The sequence below is a fragment of the Archocentrus centrarchus genome, chromosome 10 (assembly GCF_007364275.1).
Source record: "Archocentrus centrarchus isolate MPI-CPG fArcCen1 chromosome 10, fArcCen1, whole genome shotgun sequence".
Lineage (NCBI taxonomy): Eukaryota > Metazoa > Chordata > Actinopteri > Cichliformes > Cichlidae > Archocentrus > Archocentrus centrarchus.
Window position 1 is genome coordinate 20,826,837 of NC_044355.1, and position 21,184 is coordinate 20,848,020.

A 21,184-nucleotide genomic window follows, 5' to 3' on the forward strand; every position below is an offset into this window, starting at 1 on the left:
GCTACAAATCTCAGATTTGTGAAGCCTAATTATGCCTTTGGACATTTGCAATTACATTTAATGAGGCTCCTCTTACCATTGCGTTTCAGGTGTGGGGAAGGCAGAGACATTTACTTGTATTTTGTACGACTTCTGGCCAGCAGTTACCTCCACAACGGGTCCAGTTCTGTAGTCGAGGAGGATGAATGGCCTTTCTGGAATCAGAGGCATTCAGTTGTTTACATAAAGGGTTTTGAAATCTTAAGGTTAGAGTACCAACCACTCGTCTGCCCTAAGCTTAAAACGTGGCTCTTTAAGATGTTACAGATGTCTCCAGTGTAGTCAGCTTGGATTCAGTACACTAAGCGAAGTTTTATTCTCTTACACTGACTTTAAGTCACCATTGGAATCAATTCTTTCTTCAAGCTTGCAGCACTTAATATTTGATTGATTTTTGTTGGAGAACCCATGTAAAAGAAAACTGTATAAAAGTTAATCCATAAACAATAAAATGCACCCCTACTCAATTTAAAACTCTAAAACTCTAAGGTATTTAATTTTTTTAGATGTGTTTTTTTTAGAGGTAATGAGAGGTTGCTTTGTTATGGGCGCTATCTAGTCACAGGGTTGCCACCTTTCGTGGTTTTGGAGTGAAACACATGATTTTAGACCTCAGGGAACACAGGAGAAGGCCTCAACGGCCTTTCTCTTGTGGAAAAGAATCTGAACATGAGGCTTCTCAAAAACACCATTGAGAGAGTTTTCTGTGTTTGGTTATGCTTCTTTTTACTTTGCTCTGTTTCACATCACACATTCTATTACAGACAAAAAAAAAGGTTTGAAAATAAAATTATAATGATAAAGACCTATAACAGGTCAAATTAATGAATGTAATCTGGTTTGTTTTAATTAAAAAAAAAAAAAGGATAACAGGAGCTGAAGTTTTGTGTGTCACTTCCAGCTCCTTCCTCTGATTATGGTGTCAGTGTATATTTCTACACTTGTGTCCTGAGCATCATCACAGATATTGCACCATCATTATTCTAAATTATTCTTCTCTCATATCAAGTTTTTCATTACAGGGATTAATGTGGAAGCTAACCACAACTACATATAGAGCATGACTTTTTTGATAGATTTGCAAGCAGGCAGACTGATGGGTGGTACAGGTCTTTTCTATCCTGCTGCTTACCATGAACTATGACTTGACTTTGTTGGGTATATGTTGCGTCCATGCTGGAAACATTGCAGGTGTACGAGCCGGAGTCTGTGACATTGACACTGTGGATGGTCAGGATGCTAAAAGCAGCTGTGGCTTGAGGCAGAGGTTCACGCTGGGTGTTAGTTTGCACCAAACTGTTCATCTGGTGAGGAGAAACAAACTGTGAGTACAAATTCAGGTTTGTCCCTTACTAATACAACATGTGACCGACTGCTAATACCTGCTTGCCCGGGTAAGACCACTGGATGTCCACCCCTGTGTTGAACTCCACCATCGCTGTGCAGTTCAGGGTGAGGGCCTCCCCCACTATCAGCTGTACTGGCTCCTCAGGAAACAGCTTGACATCGTAAACCTGACTTCCTGTCCAGGAAAAGAAAATGGGTGAGGTAGTACCAGACAGAGGGAGGGGAGACAGTGAGAGAGGTCACAGTGACATTGTCAGCAGTTTTCCTTCCTTGCAGGATGAGAGGAAATGACTTTCCTCTGGACCTGAGAAGCCATCCCAGGCTACTATATATATATATATATATATATATATATATATATATATATATATATATATATATATATATATATTTATACACACTATTACACTATTATGCACTATTCATATGAATGGGTGAAAGTGTTCAAACTTTTGACAGTGGACAGTGTAGCTGATATTTAGGGCAGTGAATGAAAATGACTGCATGTAAAAAAATAAGAAGAAGAAGAAGAAAAAGCAGAATTTGATTACTGATTGTTTATACACTCCATTAGTGTGAAGAGTGAAGACTCTGAGTTTCTCCTCTGACTGATGTGGCTATTACATTTGGCTGGAAGTAGTGAATATGAGTTTCCATTTGCCCTCTGAATACAGAGGTGAATGATCTCATACAATACGATCTCGCCTCTTCGGCTGAGTTTTCCAAAATTTGATTATGCCTGCCTTTTCTATGTGCTTTTTTTTTTCTTTTAATGCTAGTGACATAATGACTCCAGCCTCACATAAAAAGGGAGTTGTTTTAGAGGAAATGACATAATTAAATAAAAGCCTTGAAATGGTCAGCATTAAGGCTTAATTGGCTCGCCGACTACCCTGGAAAATTATAGCGACAGGGCAGTCAGTCTAGCACCACCTTTGATTTTCTAGCTAATTTGTCTTTCAACAAGAGCAGAGTCTCAAATCTAATTCAAATATTTGTCCTGGGTCAGGAGTGTTTTTATAACTCCATTCACCCATCCATCCATTTTCTGCTGCATATTCGGGTCTGGAGTGCCGGGGCAGCAGTCTAATCAGAGATGTCTGGAGAATAAGGAGTGTGATACCTCCTGAAGTTGGACAGCTACCCCAGATTGCTAACTGCCACACAGTGTTGCAGGACAATCTCACAATATTGGCTGACCAATATCTCAGTTGGCCAGTATGATTGCCGATATATTGCCAATACAAAAATATTGGCTGATATATCAGATTTTTTAATCACCAAATGTCAGTGTCAGTGTTAAAAATCCTGTATCACTCTAATCCAGAGCCATGAAACTCAGGCCAAATCTCATCCACCCCGAGGGCCCCACCCAAGTTTTTTAACTTCCTTGGTGACCTCCCTGGTGTGTCAGTGTCATTTAGGAGATCCACCAACTATTCCTTGTATTGCATGACTATATTCCCATTTGAGGTCAGCAGCACTCCATCCCCCGATTCAGGGTAGGCAACTTTCTGCCCATGCTGTTTCCAGTGTAGTCAGCCCTCACTGTTTTTGTAATTGTCGAAGTTACAATTAGAGTTCAGTTCAGTTTATGCATTTCTGCAGGACTTCATGCTAAATACTGGAAAATATTTTTTAAACTTTTGGAGAAAACACACTATTTTTACCTGTAATGTGGAACAGGTAGTTGGAAGATTGGTACTGTTTGCCTCCCAGTGTGGCCGCACAAAAAAATCCAAGTAGAAAATTGCTGTCTACGATGGTTCTGGGGATAGACCAGCCTTGTTTGTTGTCCCATCTCATCCCGTTCTTCTCCAGAGGCTTGGGACTGGTAGACACCTAAATGCACAAAAATGATTACTGGAGTTGAAATCATCAATTTAAGCATCGGTTGACAGCTTTAAGTGGAGGAACAGAGTGTGAGAAATTTGTTTTGAGTGCAAACCGTGTAGAGGGTGACATTCAGATCAGGCACTGTGACCAGGCATGGCACTATTACATTCGTGGAGTGGTGTGTGATGAAAATGGTCTCCAGGCTGCCGCTGTTGAGGAAGGGCTGCTCTGAGTCTAGATGCAGATAGAAAGAGGGAGGTGTTATAGGGCAACCCTGATAGCAGCTGGGGTAATGGCAGCTATTACTGAGCTAACTTCATGTACGGACAGCCAGATCTCTCCCATCCTGATAATGACCCCTAAGGACACGCCTCATGTGTAGTTTATCATGATTACCAACAGCTCAGTGTGTCCCCACCTACCAAATAGCATTAAGAACCACTATTACACATCAGCAGAGAGACAGAAAGCCAAGGGGTTTAGTCCTCCTCTAAATGGTGTTACAGTTTCACTTCAGGCTCTCTGGTGGTGGAAAATATCTCTCTTGTGTTTCATTCTTAACACCTTGATGTTTCCCTTTTTGCTGTCGCAGCTACTGATGCGCAGGACTTTGGGAGACATAGCAGCAATTGCACTGCCAATTTACACTGCAGCTCTTATCACTATAAAACCTAATATTCTCCCAACAAGCAATCACGCTATTATAAAAATGATTACCTCTCTGTCTTTGCTGTCAGTACTGGCGATGCTTGAACAGCAGCCAAAGATGTTATAAGGCATGCTAGTTTTTCTTCTTGTGTCTTGTTTTGCACGATAAGCCTTCAGTTATTTCTACTTTTTTTTTTTTTCTGCACGACTCGAACCTATCACTTCAAGCCACTGCAAGGGCGAACAGAGAGTCGTATCGAGAGACGTACACTTCTGCCCTGCGGTGGACTGAACACACACACAAGCAACAGAAATAATACACAGCTCCTCGCAGTTTTACTTCTTCTCAATAAATCACCGCAGGTATCAGACTGCAGTCAGCTTTGGAGGAGGCGATCTCCCACTCGAGGCAAGGAGAGGCTGCAGAGCATCAGGGATGTGAGGCTCGGTTTCTGCGTGAGATTGTGCAGGTGTTGGTGTGCTTTGCTTGTGTCTGCTTTTGTGTATGTAAGCATGTAGCAATATTCAATAACAGCATATTCATGTATTAAAGTCATATTCTACATTCACACTACACATTTAGAGCACAGTGGAAAGCCCTGAAGGGGTAAAAGGCTGACATCTGCCCATCTAATTGAATCCACATGTGTCCCCTTCATCCTTCCACACACTGGGTCTAATTTATGGCTGCGATTCCATCTGCTTATGATCAGCCCCCCGGTTAGATCTGTGGAAACTGTTTTGGCACCTTGTCAGAGGGGATAAACAGACGTTTCACATGAGTGGACTGGTCAGCAGGATTCCCCGACATGACAATCATCCGTCTCTCTGTCTCCTCTCCCTTCTCCTCCTCTCCCATGGCACACAGAGCGAGGAGAAGTAAAGAGACAAGTTCTGAGTTCTAGAGTTCGAAATAGGATCAATGCTCTGAAACTTGTATATGACAAAGAATTAACATTGGAAAGAACATATTAATAGTTCTTCGATATGTTATTTACTTGAATATTTAGAAATGAATAACAAATCCATTCTTTAATTAGGGAAGTGGACAAACTTCCCATTCCTGTCTTTATCAAAAGCTTTGCATTCTCCCAGCTTCCAGGGTGTGACCGAGGCAAACTTCCAATTCTAATAACAGTGCCTGTTTTGCTTATTGAAGTAATTTTCAAACAAGAGATCTATTTCAACAGGACAGCTATGGTTTACTTGCCATCATCCCAAGGAAAACAGAAATAAGGACTAAAGGGTACACACAGCCAAGCCAAAGAGCTGTAGACCAGGTCAAACAAGCAATGGGATGAAACACACTCTTTTACAAAAACAAATTCAGCAGCAAAATCAACCCACAAACATCAAGACTCAACATAAAATAACGTATAAACAGAAAAGAAGAATCTCAGTTGGAAAAAATGGTGTTTTGTCAAAGCTGACAGTTGTTGTTGTGCACCACATTCTGACAATCACCCTTAAAGGAAATGAGAAAAAGATTGAAACAGTCCTTTATAATTGTTTTATACAGAGCCTGTGAGGTAAACAAGTCATTTAAATGTTTTCAGTTTCATTTTCATGTGAGTTGGTGTCAGAATTAGCGTGCGTGCAGGATTATGTGACTCACCCCTGACAAAGACATAAATGCTGACGGCAGTGGTGCCGTCAACGATGGCCTTGGCATCCTTATAAGAGCAGTGATAGTAGCCTGTGTCTTTAGCCTGTGCCGCATTCAGGACAAGCCTCTTGCAGTACGGCCTCCCAGACTGCCCCGGGCACTCAGTGACTAAAGCTACCCTCTGCCCGGGGGCCGAGATGGACGGCAGCTGGGAGTGACGGTAGGTTAGCTCTTGTCCAACCAGAGTCCCATCAGGCCAGGCCCAGGCCAGAGTGTTATATCCCCTGAAGAGATATAAAAAGTCAAAGACATGGAAGAGATTTGATCTTAATATGAGCTTTTACATGATACACAATTAAAATGAGAAGGATTACTGGAGTTAATGCCCAGATTCTCACATTCCCAGTGGTGTACCACAAGGTTCAATTTAAGGTCCTATATTATTTTCTATGTACATGCTTCAGTTGACCAAATTATCTAGTGTCATAAAGTCTCTCTTCGTTGCCAAGCAGACATTGTGCATATATGCATTTCTTTGGGACCAGATGACCCCTAACTGTTGTTAGACTGATTGTATCAGCAATGTTAACTATTGAATTAACCTTCTTTTTGCTTATCCAATGAAACACTTTCTGCACTCTGTGCTAAATAAAGATATTATTATTATTAAATTGTTTTAATTTGCCACAAATTAACTATAAAAACTAAGAGTTTGTTTATGTGACTGTGAGTGTGGTGTGTGTTCTTGTGCATGTGCGCTGATATAAATTTCCCTGAACATCTGCACATCCTTGTTTGCTTTGAGCTTTGTCACATAAATTCAGTTATGTTAACCCGGAGGCATTACGAACGGGATTGAGTGCAACCATAATGGCCGTCTGAAAACCGATAGCTATGCTTTCATCACTTTCCTCCACTAAACACAAATGTCAGAAATTTGCAGACGGTGCCAAAATGTGATGGCTGGAAATGACACGAACATGACAGATTATAATGAAAGTATTCTGTGGCTTATTTTCCATCCTTTGTGAATAATTCTAGAAATTGCTAAAATTAAACTGATTTTCCCTCTCAAGAGACTCTCGGTGGTGTGGCCATCAAAGGTTTTTTTTTTTTTTTCTTTTTACATGAGAACATCTTTTTGAGAAATATTCTGGGAAAAGTCCAAAAATAATAATAACTCTGGCAAAGACAGCATTTCTTCTTTCTTTTTGTTCGCCACAGAAATAAAATGGTTAAAGGAGTGAGTGCCTGTGGCAGCACACAGCACAGCTGAGATTTTATAGGGATATAGGATAGTTATTATGAGCAAATTCATATCTCACACAGACTCAGTTTAAATTGGGGCTGGCTTTGCTTTAGAACAAAAAAAATCTGTTTCTTATAAGACATGGCCTTTTGTTTGCATGGTTTAGAGAAAGTAGAGTAAAAGGAGTCCAATTTCAAACTGAGTATGTAACCTGACATAGTTTAGATACAAGGCCTATAATTTATGAATAAAACTGAACTAATGAGTTTGCATCATAAATGCTAGACATATAAAATGCTATGAAAAATATTAACACTACATCAGTGTCCAGATCCTTTATTAATCAAAGATAACCATGCAAATAAAACTGGAAACTTTATCCGAGAAGAGAACTGTAGTGGAGTAAAAACTATATTTCTCTCTTTTGTGGATTACAAGTAAAGTAACACATGTTTTTTTTCTTTTTATTAAGGATGATTTTTTTTTTTCAATTTCCTGAAATAACTCACAGGCATACACAAGTGTATGTAGTAAATCCAAAACCAAAGGAGCATACAAACACATACCTGCATGTGAGAGTGAGCGTTGTGTGGGCTGGAATCACTAGTTCGTTTTTGGGGCTGTCGAGGACGGGTGGAGTCATAGAAAAGCCTATCACCAGACCTGTGGGAATGAATGAGCCAACTGCATTAGAATCATGTTACACAGGTCAGTCAGGACCTAGTGTTTTTGACAGAGCTGCTGGTAAGCTGTCAAATCTCTGAAACACATCGGGAATCTGAAATCTGACACAGTGGTTATTACATTTACAAGCTGTAAGGCAATCTGCTGCTAAAGGACCCGGTCGCTGATGCTGAAAAACACAGAGACAGAGAAATCATGGCCTCTTCGTGAGGCAATGCTGCTTTGAGCTCTTCACCTGCTCCTCTGAAACAGAACCTGTTTGCCCTTGATTCATTACTGATGCATTCACTTCACTCACTGGTGCTTGGTTAATATAGCCGGCCTAGAATGTCATTACCATCGTAGAGTCCCCTCAGGGTGTCATTAGTGCTTAGTCAGACTCCACACCTACAGTCGATCATATATAAAAGTGTCACCATGACTTATGCCCCACCTGGATATCATTAGGGGAGGAAAACACACAGTGCAAGAGCAGAAACTGAGAGGCTGTACGTTAGTGGAGAGGCATTTACAAAACAAATCATGACCATTTTTCCACATCAGATGGAATAAATAAATACATAGTGCTTCTTAAGGCACTTGGTTACACACAAACATTACAACAAACTAAAAACAAAATATTAGCATAGTAAAAACAGACAACAATTTATAACCTCAACTCCTAAAGAGTTGTGACAATATGTAAAATGCAAAAAGAATGCCAAATGTTTAAACTGAGACATTTTACTATTTCAAGAAAAATATTAACTCATCTTGAATTTGATGAATTTGATGTGGTATACCACAAGGTTTAATTTTAGGTCCTATATTATTTTCTATTTACATGCTTCCACTTGACCAAATTATGTCATAAGTCTCTCTTCACTGCCAAGCAGACATCATGCTCACTCGAGACATCACTAGATCTTGATGGATTGATTGTATCAGTGATGCTAATTGTTGGATTGTACAAAACTTTCTCAGTGGGTGAGGCGGGGGCACCAAAAGGCTGGAAAATTAAGTGGTACTAAAAAGAAGCAGCTGGAGGAACATCATGCAGCTAATTAGGTTAAGTGGTTCTCAGAAGCAAAGATAAGCAGAGGTTTATCAGTCCACACCTGCATCTACAAGTTGTGGAGCAGAATAATGTTCCTCAGTGTAAAATTGTGAAGACTTTGAATATCTAATCATCTAAAGCACATGTCATCAAAAATCTGGAGAAATCTCTGCGTGCAAGTGACAAGGCTGAAAATCAATATTTGATACCTCTGATCTTCGGGGCTTCAGGAGGCAGTACACTAAAAACAGGCATGATTCTGTCATGGAAATCACTGCAGGAAACCAGAAATCATTGTCTGTGAACTCAGTTCGTCATGCCGTCCACAAATGCAGGTTAAAGTTCTACCATGCAAAGAAGAAGTCATATGTGAACCTGATCTAGAAAAACTGTCATCTTCTCTGGGATGAAGCTCATTTAAAATGGATTGAGGCAAAATGAAAAACTGTTCTGTAGTAAGACAAATCAAAATGTGGAATTCTTATTGGAGAACATGGACATTGCATCCTCCAGCAGAGGGAAAAAATTAGTCAAATTTGCATTTTTGATCATTGGGGGTGCATTAATGCCTATGGAATTGGCATTTTACACATCTGAAAAGGCACCATCAATGCTGAAAGGTATATCCAGGTTTTAGAGTAACATATGCTCCAATCCAGACAATGTCGTTTTTCAGGAAAGCCTTACATATTTCACTAAACTGCATACTGCATCTATCTACAACAGCATGGCTTTGTAGTAGAGTCCGAGTGCTGAACTGGCCTGCCTGCAGTCCAGACCTTTCACCAACTGAAAAATTTGGCTTATTGAAACACAAAAAAAGAAGACCCAGGACTGGTGAGCAGCTAAAATCCTGCATCAAAGAAGGAGATAACATTCCTCTCCCGAAATTCCAGCAACTGGTCTCCTCAGGTCACAGACACTTCACAGACTGTTGTTAAAAGAAGATGGAACAGTACACAACAGTGTCCCAACTTTTTTAGACTGTTGCTGCCATCAAATTCAAAATGACCTTATTTTTTTTCTTAAAGTTGAACATTTTCTCATTTAAACATCTGATACGTTTTCTTTGTTCTATTGTGAACAAAATATGGGCTATACAATATGGGCTATCTTTCTTTCATAAGCACAGAAATCTATCAGGGGTCAAACTGTTTGTGCAAGGGAGCAGCACACGCACGTTTTTACATTACTGACTCACACACCTTCAAACATGTCTGACAGACAGCAGACTAGGCAAAAACAGTTGAAGCATGCAACAGTGGTTTCACAACAGCCAGTCATGACCTGCTGCCAATTAAAACTATAAAAATACATCACAACTGTGAATCTTAAACACCAGCCCCACTCCTCCAACATGTCCTGCTGCCCAGGGAGCATCACAGAGCCGAGTTATTTGTACATTTTTGTGTTTACAATATAAGCCCAGCTTCCTTTCAAGACTGCACAGAGCTGAAAACCTAAACTGATCATTTTTAAAGAAATGATGTGCGATTTTGAAAAAAAATAAAATAAAAAATGTTGATTTGCTTTCTTGCTGTGAATTAGATAAAAAAAAAAAAAAATCAACACCAGTCTCATATCTGCATACAGCTGCAAGCAACAGGTGGTTAGCTGAGCTTATCACAAAGGCTATAACTGTGGCAACCCAGCAAGCTGCAAATACATAAACATACAACAAAACACAGAAACAAAGTGGGCTAACGGAAGAGATCTGCAGTAATATCTGAAATATGTGAGACACGACCAACAGGCAGACGTCTTCAGTAACTTCCTGAGTCACAAAGCACAGTAAAAATAAGCAAAAATCACAATGAAACAATGTCCCAGCTGTGTCCAGGTTTTTACTGTAGTCTGTTTTGTTTGCAGTGTTTCTACTTTTGGTTATGTGTTCTATATTTGCAGTGAGCTGCTTTATACATGTAAGTGGTGGGTTACCTGGAGCCAAGCTAGCTGTTTCCCACCAGTTTCTTTATGCTAAGTTAAGCTAAATGGCTAGGCAAGCTAACAGCAGTTAGCACTAGTTTTGCCAAGAAAACAAATGAGCATGTGTTGTATTAGAATATTATTCTATGTTTTTGTTTTTTTTAAAAAAAAGCTAAAAAAGTCACAAATATTGATTCATCTTTTGACTTATCTCTGTTTTTCACTGCAGGAGGTAACAACTGAAGCAGTAAAACCATCATCAATATCCTCTCACGGATGTTAAATAGTTCACGGTTCAAGGTTCTTTATTTGGAGAAATTTGGCTTGGTTTAAGGATGGGATGGGGGGGGGGGGGTACTGCTGCATAGACAATGAGAGCATTCAGAACAATAAAACCACTAAAATCCAATAAAAAACAAAAGTAAAAACTAACTTTAGTGAATAATTCAGAGCTAATATTGCCATTCTCAACAAAAACAAACATGTTGAATGTTGCAGTGGGAGTTGGTGGCAGTCTATAAATCATTCCCAGCTTGGTGCCCAGCAGGATATTCCTTCCTTACTTTTTCTGAGATCTTTACTCTGCCTTGGAGGAATACCAGAGGCTCCTCCAACATATTGTCTCTGCTCTCATGTGAACCTGCCACCAGCTTCAGTCCCATCACCAACCTTGAGATGCTATGAAGTCAAATAGTGGGCTGTGAAAATTGCGTACACAGAGGCCAACATCAGCCCCCCGCCCTCAAAAAAAAAGAGCTACAGACAAGGGGAAAGTGAGAAAGGAAATTCCTGTCAGGACAAGTCCAAATTTCTATTTTTACAAGAGTGGATTTCCTTCTCACAGAGATCATCTCCAGGATTCTTGGCTCATTCTTTAAGGACAGCAGATGCATGAGTTCTGGACCACCCACACCTTCCCATTCACAGACCTGGATGCAGAGGGTATGGTGACACCTGCAATATTTCATCAAGTTAATCAAGCATTACATTCAAATTACTAAAAAATAGTACACGAGGTAGACTTAGAATAGAAACTTTTCTAACCTGATCACCTTGTATTTATATTGACAGTAGATTAAATGATGTGTGCTAATAAAATGTGTACAAGGATATGGATCATTTGTCATGATAAATTAGAGAAAATTACAAATTGACTCAACTGTGCCCTTAAGTATGTTAGAGATCTTTCATGTTTTTCAATTATTTGTTTTCTTGCCTGCAACATAATTTCATTCACTATCTATCCTCCTCACGTACAAAATCTTGAACACTCAGGGCCCATCATATCTTAATAGTACCTTATTATCCTAACAGCACACTTCACTCTCAGACTGAATGAAAGGCCGGGCCTTCAGCTAACAGGGCCCTCTACTATGGAACCAGCTCCCAGTTTGGATTCAGGACACAGACACTTTCTCTATTTTTAAAATTAGGCTCAAAACTTTCCTTTTTGAGCAAGCTTATAGTTAGGGCTGGATCAGGTGACCTTGAGCCCTCCCTTATTGATGCTGCAATAGGCCAAGGCTGCTGGGGGCTTCCCATGATGTTCTGAACGTTTCTTCTTCGCTCATCCCTCATCTCTGCCTGCTCGCCTTTTTCCCTTCACCCCCAACTGGTCGGGGCAGATGACTGCCCCTCCCTGAGCCTGGTTCTGCTGGAGGTTTCTTCCTGTTAAAAGGGAGTTTTTCCTTCCCATTGCCGCCAAGTGCTTGCTCATAGGGCATCGTCTGATTGTTATTATTGTAGGGTCTTTACCTTATAATATAAAGCACTTTTAAGTGACTGTTGTTGTAAATTGGCGATATATAAATAAAACTGGATTGAATTATCACAGTTCTTACAAGAAGCCTTATGTCTCAGGGTTTTTTAAGCTTTAATCAACACCAATCAGAAAAACAAAGCTCACAAATTGCAGGTGAACACTGCAGTGCATGTGGCTGCTGACGAGCTGTATTTATCTTTTATTAATGCCATCAATTTTTTGCCACTTGTCCACATCCAATTTGTGGGCGCAGCAGTTTAAGCAAAGATGTCCAGATGCCCCCCTCTTCCCAGCCACCTCCTCCAGCTCCGCCAAGGGTGCACACCAAGGCTTTCCCAAGCCAGAAAAGAGATGCCTGGCAGAGTGCCTCCTTCTGGAAGGACATGTCTGAAACTTGTCACCGAGGAGGCATCTAGGAGACATCCTACCCAGATGCCCAAACCACTTGAACTGGCTCATTTTGAATTGTTAATGCTGATGACGTAAATAGGAAAATATTTTATATAAACTTCATACTTAATATTTAATCCAAACACCTAAAATAATCTTTTAGGGCAGTTTTCCATGTAGTGTCTTGCCTTTTTTTTTTTTTTTTTTTCACACACAGCTGTTTAAATTTTCCCATGGCTTTAAGTAAAGGGTTTGGACTGACAGATAGATACCACCATAGGTGGCTGGAGCCAGCAAATGTCTATCTATGCTGTATGATTTGCTGTGCAGTTTATTGAGCTAACAGCCCATCTGTGTCTGAGTGGTGCAGCTGTGCAATCTATGGACACCCCTTGTTAACAAATTTGCTCACATTAGCTGATAACTTTAATTCCACCCTCTCATCTCTATATGGTCACTCCTGGCTCATCGAGATGGCAATGCCCATAATGCTAAAATGAAGGCTTCTAAAACTAAAGGGAGATGTTGCAGTAGTTATGTCTAAGGGAATGGCTGCCTGTGTTTGTAAAGACTTTTACTTGGACTGATCTGCTCCCACTAATAAGCATATCTCTCTGACATGTCAAATAGCTTAGGACAGACAGACTAGAGACAGAACAAGCCTGGTTATCATTGTCTGGTCCATATGATCAAGTGCCTGAAAAGGATTTACAGTGATCCCACCGGCAACTTTCTGAAAAGTTAAAGAACTAACAAAACAGGCAGAGTGCCCCAAAAAAATCCTTGTTGCAGTACTTTATGTTTTTCTCATCTTTGAGAACAATTGAAAAAATGCTTTAAATGCTTTATGGATATACATGTTTCCGAAGATGGCCTCTCAAGCTTCTGTGAGTAATGACTTTTGCTCTAAAAAGCAAAGGTAAAAGTAGCGTTATGTCCAGAAGGTTGGGTGCATAAAATGTCACACTTGGACAATGAGGTTTGCATCCCTACAAACACTAACAGTGGTTTCTTTTAACATAATTCTTTACCAAAACTTTACTTAGGTGAATAAACTTGAAGCGCTTTGTAAAAGAGCTTTTATTAAATCATTTTTTCAATCAAAAACAAAGAAGAAAATGCAAATGACTGAACTACGCAGCGCCACCAGTGAAACAATATCAGACGTGGTGTTACACAACCCACACATCTGCCATTTGTTTAGCATTTTTTCACATTGGTCATTACAATATGTAAGATACTGTGACACTATAACAATATCGATCTTTGATTCTAAGATACAGTTGACTGACAGCCTGTACTGTACACAGACAAGACAGACAAATAATTAAACATGTACATTGAAAAATAGCTCTAAGACTAATGAGGTATATCAGGGCATAATATGTATGACTGCTGTGCACAGGCTGATCTATGTTGACATCTGGTAGATGTGCAGACTGAGTGATGAGCTGTGTCCTAAATCCCCTTTGTAGATGAGTCTCTGTGATGGATGTTTCCCTGAATATCTGTTGGGAGATCACACACTGACAAGCCGGATGCAGATTGTACATCTTTTTTGAAATGTCATTAATGACTGGCATGCCTGAGAGATGAAATATCAAGATGCCAGAGGTGTCGTTTTTGGAGGGGGGGGGGGCTATAAAACCCATGTTTACTATTACAGCAAACACCTCAGTTTTGAATGTGTGTGCCGCAGGAAAGGGAAAAGCAGCATAACACCCACAAGGAGTCAAGCTAAAAGCTCCCTGAAATCACAGATCATTCAAACTGATAGAATTCATGGCAAATACGCCGATGCACGCTGAGCTCAGCACCTCTGACACGCTCTATCTGAAGCGGCAGTTTGAAAATGATGTGCGCCAACTCGATACTCATCTTAAGTGGCTCTCTCACATCTTCTGGAGGAGATAGAACTTATTTTGTGCTGCATTACACATGACTGCAGGCCAAAACGCCACTGACCTCTCTGCCATTTGGACACTTCAGATTGATGACTGGTGGGAAGGGTGCATTTCTTTTCCATACACATTTTAGGTGACTCTCATCTGTGAGAGTGCAGAGGCTGCAGTTTCTTTCACCCTGTGTTTCACAGTGATGGAAGTTTTTCGTGCCAGATGTCAATATCTTCCATATGGATGTGCTTCAAAATGTATACACTGTATTTCCAAACTGCGAGGCCCAAGAGATGGAGGCCTGTCACTCCAGCAGCTACACAAATGGTTTGAGAATATATATATATATATAATCCCATTAGTGTTTGTTTGCAGTCTGTCAAATACAATTAAAAGCACACATTGCTCCAATGTGTGGTTATGTGAGAGAAATGCCAAAAAAAATCAAACACATCGGTTCCTAGAGGTCCAGGTGGGATAGCATATCTTGTCCTGATAATAAACACATTTTACTGCTTTGACCTTACATGCTGCCCTTCATGTTGGATTGTTATGACTATCACTCAGTGAGCTCATTTATCTTGGTGTGCCTTAAACTGTGAAGAACAGAAAGGTTAACGGTGACCATGTATTGTATGGGCTTTGTTCCTGAACAAGAGTTTCAGCTGGAGGACAGTCGGTGGGTGGACAGTGAGTAATCTGAGCTGCAGCTGTGAACTCTGGTTTAAGGTGACTGTGTTATCCTTCTGTACACAAGGTGGTAGCTTCAAAAAGAAAAATGAGGGTCTCAGTTATGTCTAGTTTGTCTTTAATTTTCTTGTCTTTAATTGGTTTTAGCAGCTGAGCTACAGTTTAAATTAGTTTGCATTTCTACCGACCTCTTTTTAATTCAGCCACTGATGTCCATTCATTTCTGTCAGATATACAGACTTTTAAAATGTCCTGTCATTGCATTACAATACAGCAACTGACACAGGGCGCACTGCATTGCTTGATAATGTTAATGTAACTGACAAAAAGGTCAAAAAGTGTTTTATGTTCAGGCTACACATCAGCGAAATAATTTCCAAATTTAACATGAAGTCACAGAAAATAACGAACACCTGAAACTTCAGAAAAACTTCATAAAGTGCAACTGCTTGTACACCTGTTCCAACTGCACTTTAATGCTAATATTCAATTGAATTCACTTCAATTTTATTTGCATAGCGCCAAATCACAACAAACAGTCACCTTAAGGTGCATCATATTGTAAGGTAAAGACCCTATAATAATTATAGATGAAATCCAATAATCAAAATGACTCCTATGAACAAGCGGTTGGCAACAGTGGGATAGAGAAACTCCCTTTTAACAGGAAGAAACCTCTTGTCAGGAAGAGGGTAATTTTAAATTGTTTCTAATTTTAGACATATTTGTTTAATATGTGCATTGAAGGACATAGCCTGATCAAAAATGACTCCAAGATTCCTCAGTGTTACTGGAGGTAATGCCATCCAGAGTGAGTATCTGGTTAGACACCGTGCTTCTAAGGTTTGTAGGGCCGAGTTCAATAACTTCAGTTTTATCTGAATTTAAAAGCAGGAAATCAGAGGTTATCCAGGTCTTTATGTCTTTAAGACATTCCTCCAGTTTAACTAATTGGTGTGTGGCATCTAACTTCATGGACTGATAAAGCTGGGCATCATCTGCATAGCAATGAAAATATATGCAATGCTTTGTAACAGCACTGCCTAAGGGAAGCATGTGTAATGTGAACAGAATTGGTCCTAGCACAGAACCCTGTGGAACTCCATAATTAACCTTAGTGTGTGAAGAAAGCTCCCATTTACATAAACAACTTGGAGTCTATTAGATAGATATGATTCAAACCACTGCAGCGCAGTACCTTTAATACATATGGCATGATCTAATAATAATAATAGTCAACAGTATTGAACGCTGCACTGAGGTCTAACAGGACAAGCACAGAGATGAGTCCACTGTCAGAGGCCATAAGAAGATCATTTGTAACCTTTACTAATGCTGTTTCTGTAATGTGAATATCTAATCAGCCAATCACATGGCAGCAGCTCAATACATTTAGGCATGTAGACATGGTCATTCTGAAGTTCAAACCAAGCATCAGAATAGGGAAGAGAGGTGATTTAAGAGACTTTAAACGTGGCATGGCTGTTGATACCAGGCAAGCTTGTCTAAGTATTTAAAAAACTGCTGATCTACTGGGAGTTTCCCACACAATGATCTCTAGGTTTTACAGAGAATGGTCTGGAAAAAATCAAATATTCCACAAGCAGCAGCTCTATGGTTGAAATTCCTGGTTGATGCCAGAGGTCAGAGGAGAATGGCCAAATGGCTTTGAGCTGATAGAGGTCAACGGTATCTCAAATTACCACTTGTTACAACTGCGGTATGCAGATGAGCATCTCTAAATGCACAACAGATGGGCTGTAGCAGCAGAGGACCACACCGCTGCTATTCCTGTCAGCTAATACCTGGAAACTGAAGCTCCAATTCACATAGGCCCACCAAGACAAACTGATCTGATGCGTCTTGATTTGCAACATTCAGATCTTCCCTTGTATCAAAGATTTGGGCTGGTAGTGGGGGTGTCATGGGGGATATTTTCTTGGCACATTTTGGGCCCCTTTGAGCACTGTTTAAATGCCACAGCCTACCTGGGTATTGTTGTTGCCCATGTCTGTCTCTTTATGACCACAGTGTACCCATCTTCTGATGGCTGGAAAATGTGTCATGTCACAAAGCTCAGATCATCTCAAACTGGCTTCATGAACATGACAATGAGTCCACTGTACTCAAATGGCCTCCACATTCACCAGATCTCAATTCAGTAGAGCACCTGTGGGATGTGGTGAAAAGGAAGATTCACATCTGTGTGATGCTTTCATGTCAATATGGACCAAAATCTCTGAGGAATGTTTCCAGCACCTTGTTGAATCTCTGCCATGAAGAATTAAGGCAAATGAAGGATCAACCCAGTACTACCATGCTGTAACTAATGAAGTGGCCAATGTGTGTACAATATAAATGTAAAACACAAGAACACACATGTTAACACTTTTTTTCTTACTGCTACAAAACCTGGAGATTGAACCGCTGACCTTCCAATTAGTGGACAATCTGCACTCCATCCCAAACCACAGCCACCCATGAAGGCATACAAAATTAAATACAGACATACACAGAATGGTTAACAGCAATCTACAGTTAAGTGGTGTGCTGAAAAATGTGTTGGAGCGTGCCAAATCACTGGTATTGTTTTAATCATTTTTGCAGATGATTGTATGTCGAAACCCTATTCAGAATGATTCCTTGGCCTAAAACAGCAAAATGAATGGTGATTGGCTCATTTACAACCACCTTACAAATGCGAACATGGACAGTGAGCCAGAAAAATATTTAAGCCTGGTTCCCCTCTTTCCCATGCATTCCAGCTGGTGGTGTAGAGATAAGCAGCAGCTACAGGAGATTAGCCTCAACCAACAAACATCACAGTAATTTCAAGTTGGATTCTGTTATCCAGTTATTACACTGGGTATAAACACACAACATTAGATGTATAAATTACTTCAGACACATAAAAGTTGTGTTAACATGCTCTCTTAGAGATGGGCTAAGTCTCCTTTATATTTGAAGCAGTTGAAATGACAGTGACTCCATGGCTTTAGAAGCCTTGTGATTCAGCTCACTGAGTTCTCTGTATCTGACACTCTGATCACCAGGGATTGTCAGAAATAATTAAATTCTGTCTTCAAGAATTGTAGAAGATTTAAAGAGGAACTCCTCACTGACAGTCATTTGACATGGCTTTGTAAAAGATAGGCAGCTCACTCAACATGTCCTTGTAGGAAAAAAAAAAAAACTGTATTTTCTCTTGAGAAAATGTTCTTTCTTGTTTTGTAAAAACCCATTCTCACTGTGGGAGTGAGGTGTGTACCCTGCACTGGGTCCAGCTGCTTCTGCCAGGCAAACAAGAAAAAAAAACATTAGGTTTTTTTTTTCATCATAAGGAGCTCTGGTAGGCAAAATATAATTTAGAAACTGAAAACACTTCAGCTGGTCTCAAACATGCCATCCATGTAACAGAGCTATAGGGATACAGTTACACTGGCCACATAAGTTCCCACAGCTGGCCCTTCTGATTCATGATGGAAGTTCCCGATGTATGTGAGCTAAGTGCCAGAAATCAAAAATTTTCAAGGACAATTGTGTCTGTTTACTCCACAAGTCCATCAGGCTGCACTTTGCTGTGTCAGCCTCCTAACTGGCTGACAGGGAGGAAAGAAGTGCAACTGGTTTCTTGTCCAATAAAATGTGTAAACAGCATGCTGGAGGAACATTTTCAGTAGCTCTTCATTCATTCTAAAGGGCCAGAATGCTGAACGGTGCAGACGACTGCTGCATCTCAGTGTTTTGCAGCAGTTTTGTTCTGCAAAATATAATAAAAAAGTGATGTTAATAATTCTGAAAAGTGTAGACATAATTTATTTAGGGCACATTTAGGTGCACAGCAAAGCTGATTAGACTGATGGTTTACATTAGAACTCCAAAATCATATGCATGCTTGAATGCATACCATGGTAGATCCAGCCAGGAACCTTTGTTACATCTCATTGCTGTTCCCTGCCCTCACATTTCCTGCCTGATTTTAAACTGTATCATTCAACTCAGCGTAATCTTATTTACATTATGCCATATCACAGCAGAAGTCATTTCAGGGCACTTGACTTAACAAGGTCAGGCTCTCTCATAATATTTCAGAGCAAAACCTACTGTACAGGTCCCTTTGATTATGGAAACAAGATGGGAAAACTCCCTTTTATCAAGAGGAAACCTATGCGGGGGCAAAATCCTGGCAAAATCTGCAGCTGCCTGCTTTTCTTCTAAATCGCAGCAGAAATCCATAAATCAAACAAATGTGTGTCTCAAATCACTTGTTCCCATTTCTGTTGCCCTTACTGATGGCTGGATGCAAACAGAAGCACCATATCAGTGCGGTTTCTCGTTCTCATGCACTAAACAAGAAACATTTCCAAATAAACATCTCTCCGAGGCAGAGTTACAGGAGCAACATTACATTTAAATGTACTAGGTTTGCAAAATAAACTGCAGAACTGCTGAAGTTACTGAGACTACAGCGATATATACACAGTAGATCTTTAGCCTTTTTGATACGTGCATTCACATTATCTTTGCTGAGCTCTCTTCATGGCTTATATTGGCAGTTTTTGTCACATTTAGGCATGTGGACTTCCTATAGCCTGTGGAGGACACCTGCTGACTAGATAAATCACACACACACACACACACACACACACACACACACACACACACACACACACACACACACACACACACACAGAGGAGCCTCAGTGTCATAAAGCACTTTAAGCAAGTTAAAAACGTAAAGCAGGCGGATGCAAAGCAGGCGGGATTCGTGGGCCTTAAAGAAAAGCATGAAGACGAGCGCTCCTCTCTCTCTCTCTCTCCTCGGGTGAGACACGAGCATTCATGTGAAAAGCTGAGCAGTGTTTTTCACTGCGAGCAAATTTCCTGTTTTCTTTATCATATTCACGCTTCTCCCGCTTCCCGTTTTCATGGACACTGAAGATGATTTTGCCGTCAGCGTTTTCCTCTCTCCTCTGTAGTTTTGTCTCTGATCAGTCACATGACAGGAACAGGAAAAGAGGAACCATTTGCAAACAAATAACTTCTCAGAGTCTTAGTTTGGCACAGAGGAGGCATCAAGGGACTTTAAAAATAAAGGCATGGGCTTTCAGAGATAATAATTATGGTAAGGCATGTGCGCTTTTGCTGTGTGGTTATATATAATATAAATGAGCAAAGCGCCTAGAAAAGCAATGGAAATTCAGTTTAGATTAAATCAGAGAAAAAAAATGAAGCACACATGAATGAAAAGAATGTAGAAAATGTAATAACTGTAATAACCTTTTGGTAGGTGGGTTAAAATCAAGAGCAATGTGAGTGCAGAGCTACACTGTTACTGTGTTACTCTCAGAGACACAGTGTTTGGCAGAGGTCCAAGGCTTAGAGAGCTCTGAAATAGCACCGTATATGTGATGAAGGATGGGAGGCCAAGCAGGCCAAGGAGCAGACCTGTCTTTGGATGTTAAGCCAGTCAGCCACGGGCTCTATCATACTTTCTCTCTCTCACCCTCTCTCCCCGCTTCCTCTGTCATCTGGACACAAGGCCAGGCCAAAGCCAGGCGACAGGCTGACTGGCAGCCCAGCTTTGATTTCATTGTTACCACATAGGTGGATGACATCCACCGCATCCCTGTCCTCTCCACTGGCTGGGGGGAGAAAGGCCTTTCCAACATCCTGCCAGAGGTGGGCTGCGGATTTAAGAATGCTGCAGCAAGCCATCTGGGCCAGCTTCCTATGTTTAAAACCTCTGACCCTGACTAAACCTTCCTGTACCTGCCGCACAGGCACACCGGACAGCTCAACTCTTCCTCTGTGGCAATGCCTTTTTTTTTTTTTGGCTTGTCATCATTTTTATCACTGAGATATTGCTTCCTCTACTGAGAAGGGAACCAAATGCTGGTAAATGCTTTGCCCTTGTTTCTGGCAATGACAGTTCTGTTCGGAAGGATCTAAATATCCTTTATACAACTAGTAGTACAAAAAAAATTTTAAATACCAACGCGAGTGCCAAAGATTAGCACAATCCAGGCCGGCTGTGATGGCTTGCACTCTCATAAAAATCATGCAGTGCCTCTTA

At 40.5% G+C, this 21,184-nt stretch overlaps 1 protein-coding gene across 1 annotated transcript in view; it reads right to left on the reverse strand.

Annotated features, from left to right (window-relative positions):
- flt4 (fms related receptor tyrosine kinase 4) overlaps positions 1-21,184 on the reverse strand; it is a 53,161-nt gene that overhangs the window by 24,224 nt on the left and 7,753 nt on the right. Inside the window, exons 2-8 of the mRNA XM_030740032.1 lie at positions 7,292-7,388; positions 5,486-5,760; positions 3,335-3,456; positions 3,057-3,228; positions 1,422-1,561; positions 1,172-1,343; positions 77-194 (exon numbers count right to left, since the gene is read on the reverse strand). Of these exons, the coding sequence (XP_030595892.1) occupies positions 77-194; positions 1,172-1,343; positions 1,422-1,561; positions 3,057-3,228; positions 3,335-3,456; positions 5,486-5,760; positions 7,292-7,388 (1,096 nt within the window). The remainder of the gene's footprint in view (positions 1-76; positions 195-1,171; positions 1,344-1,421; positions 1,562-3,056; positions 3,229-3,334; positions 3,457-5,485; positions 5,761-7,291; positions 7,389-21,184) is intronic.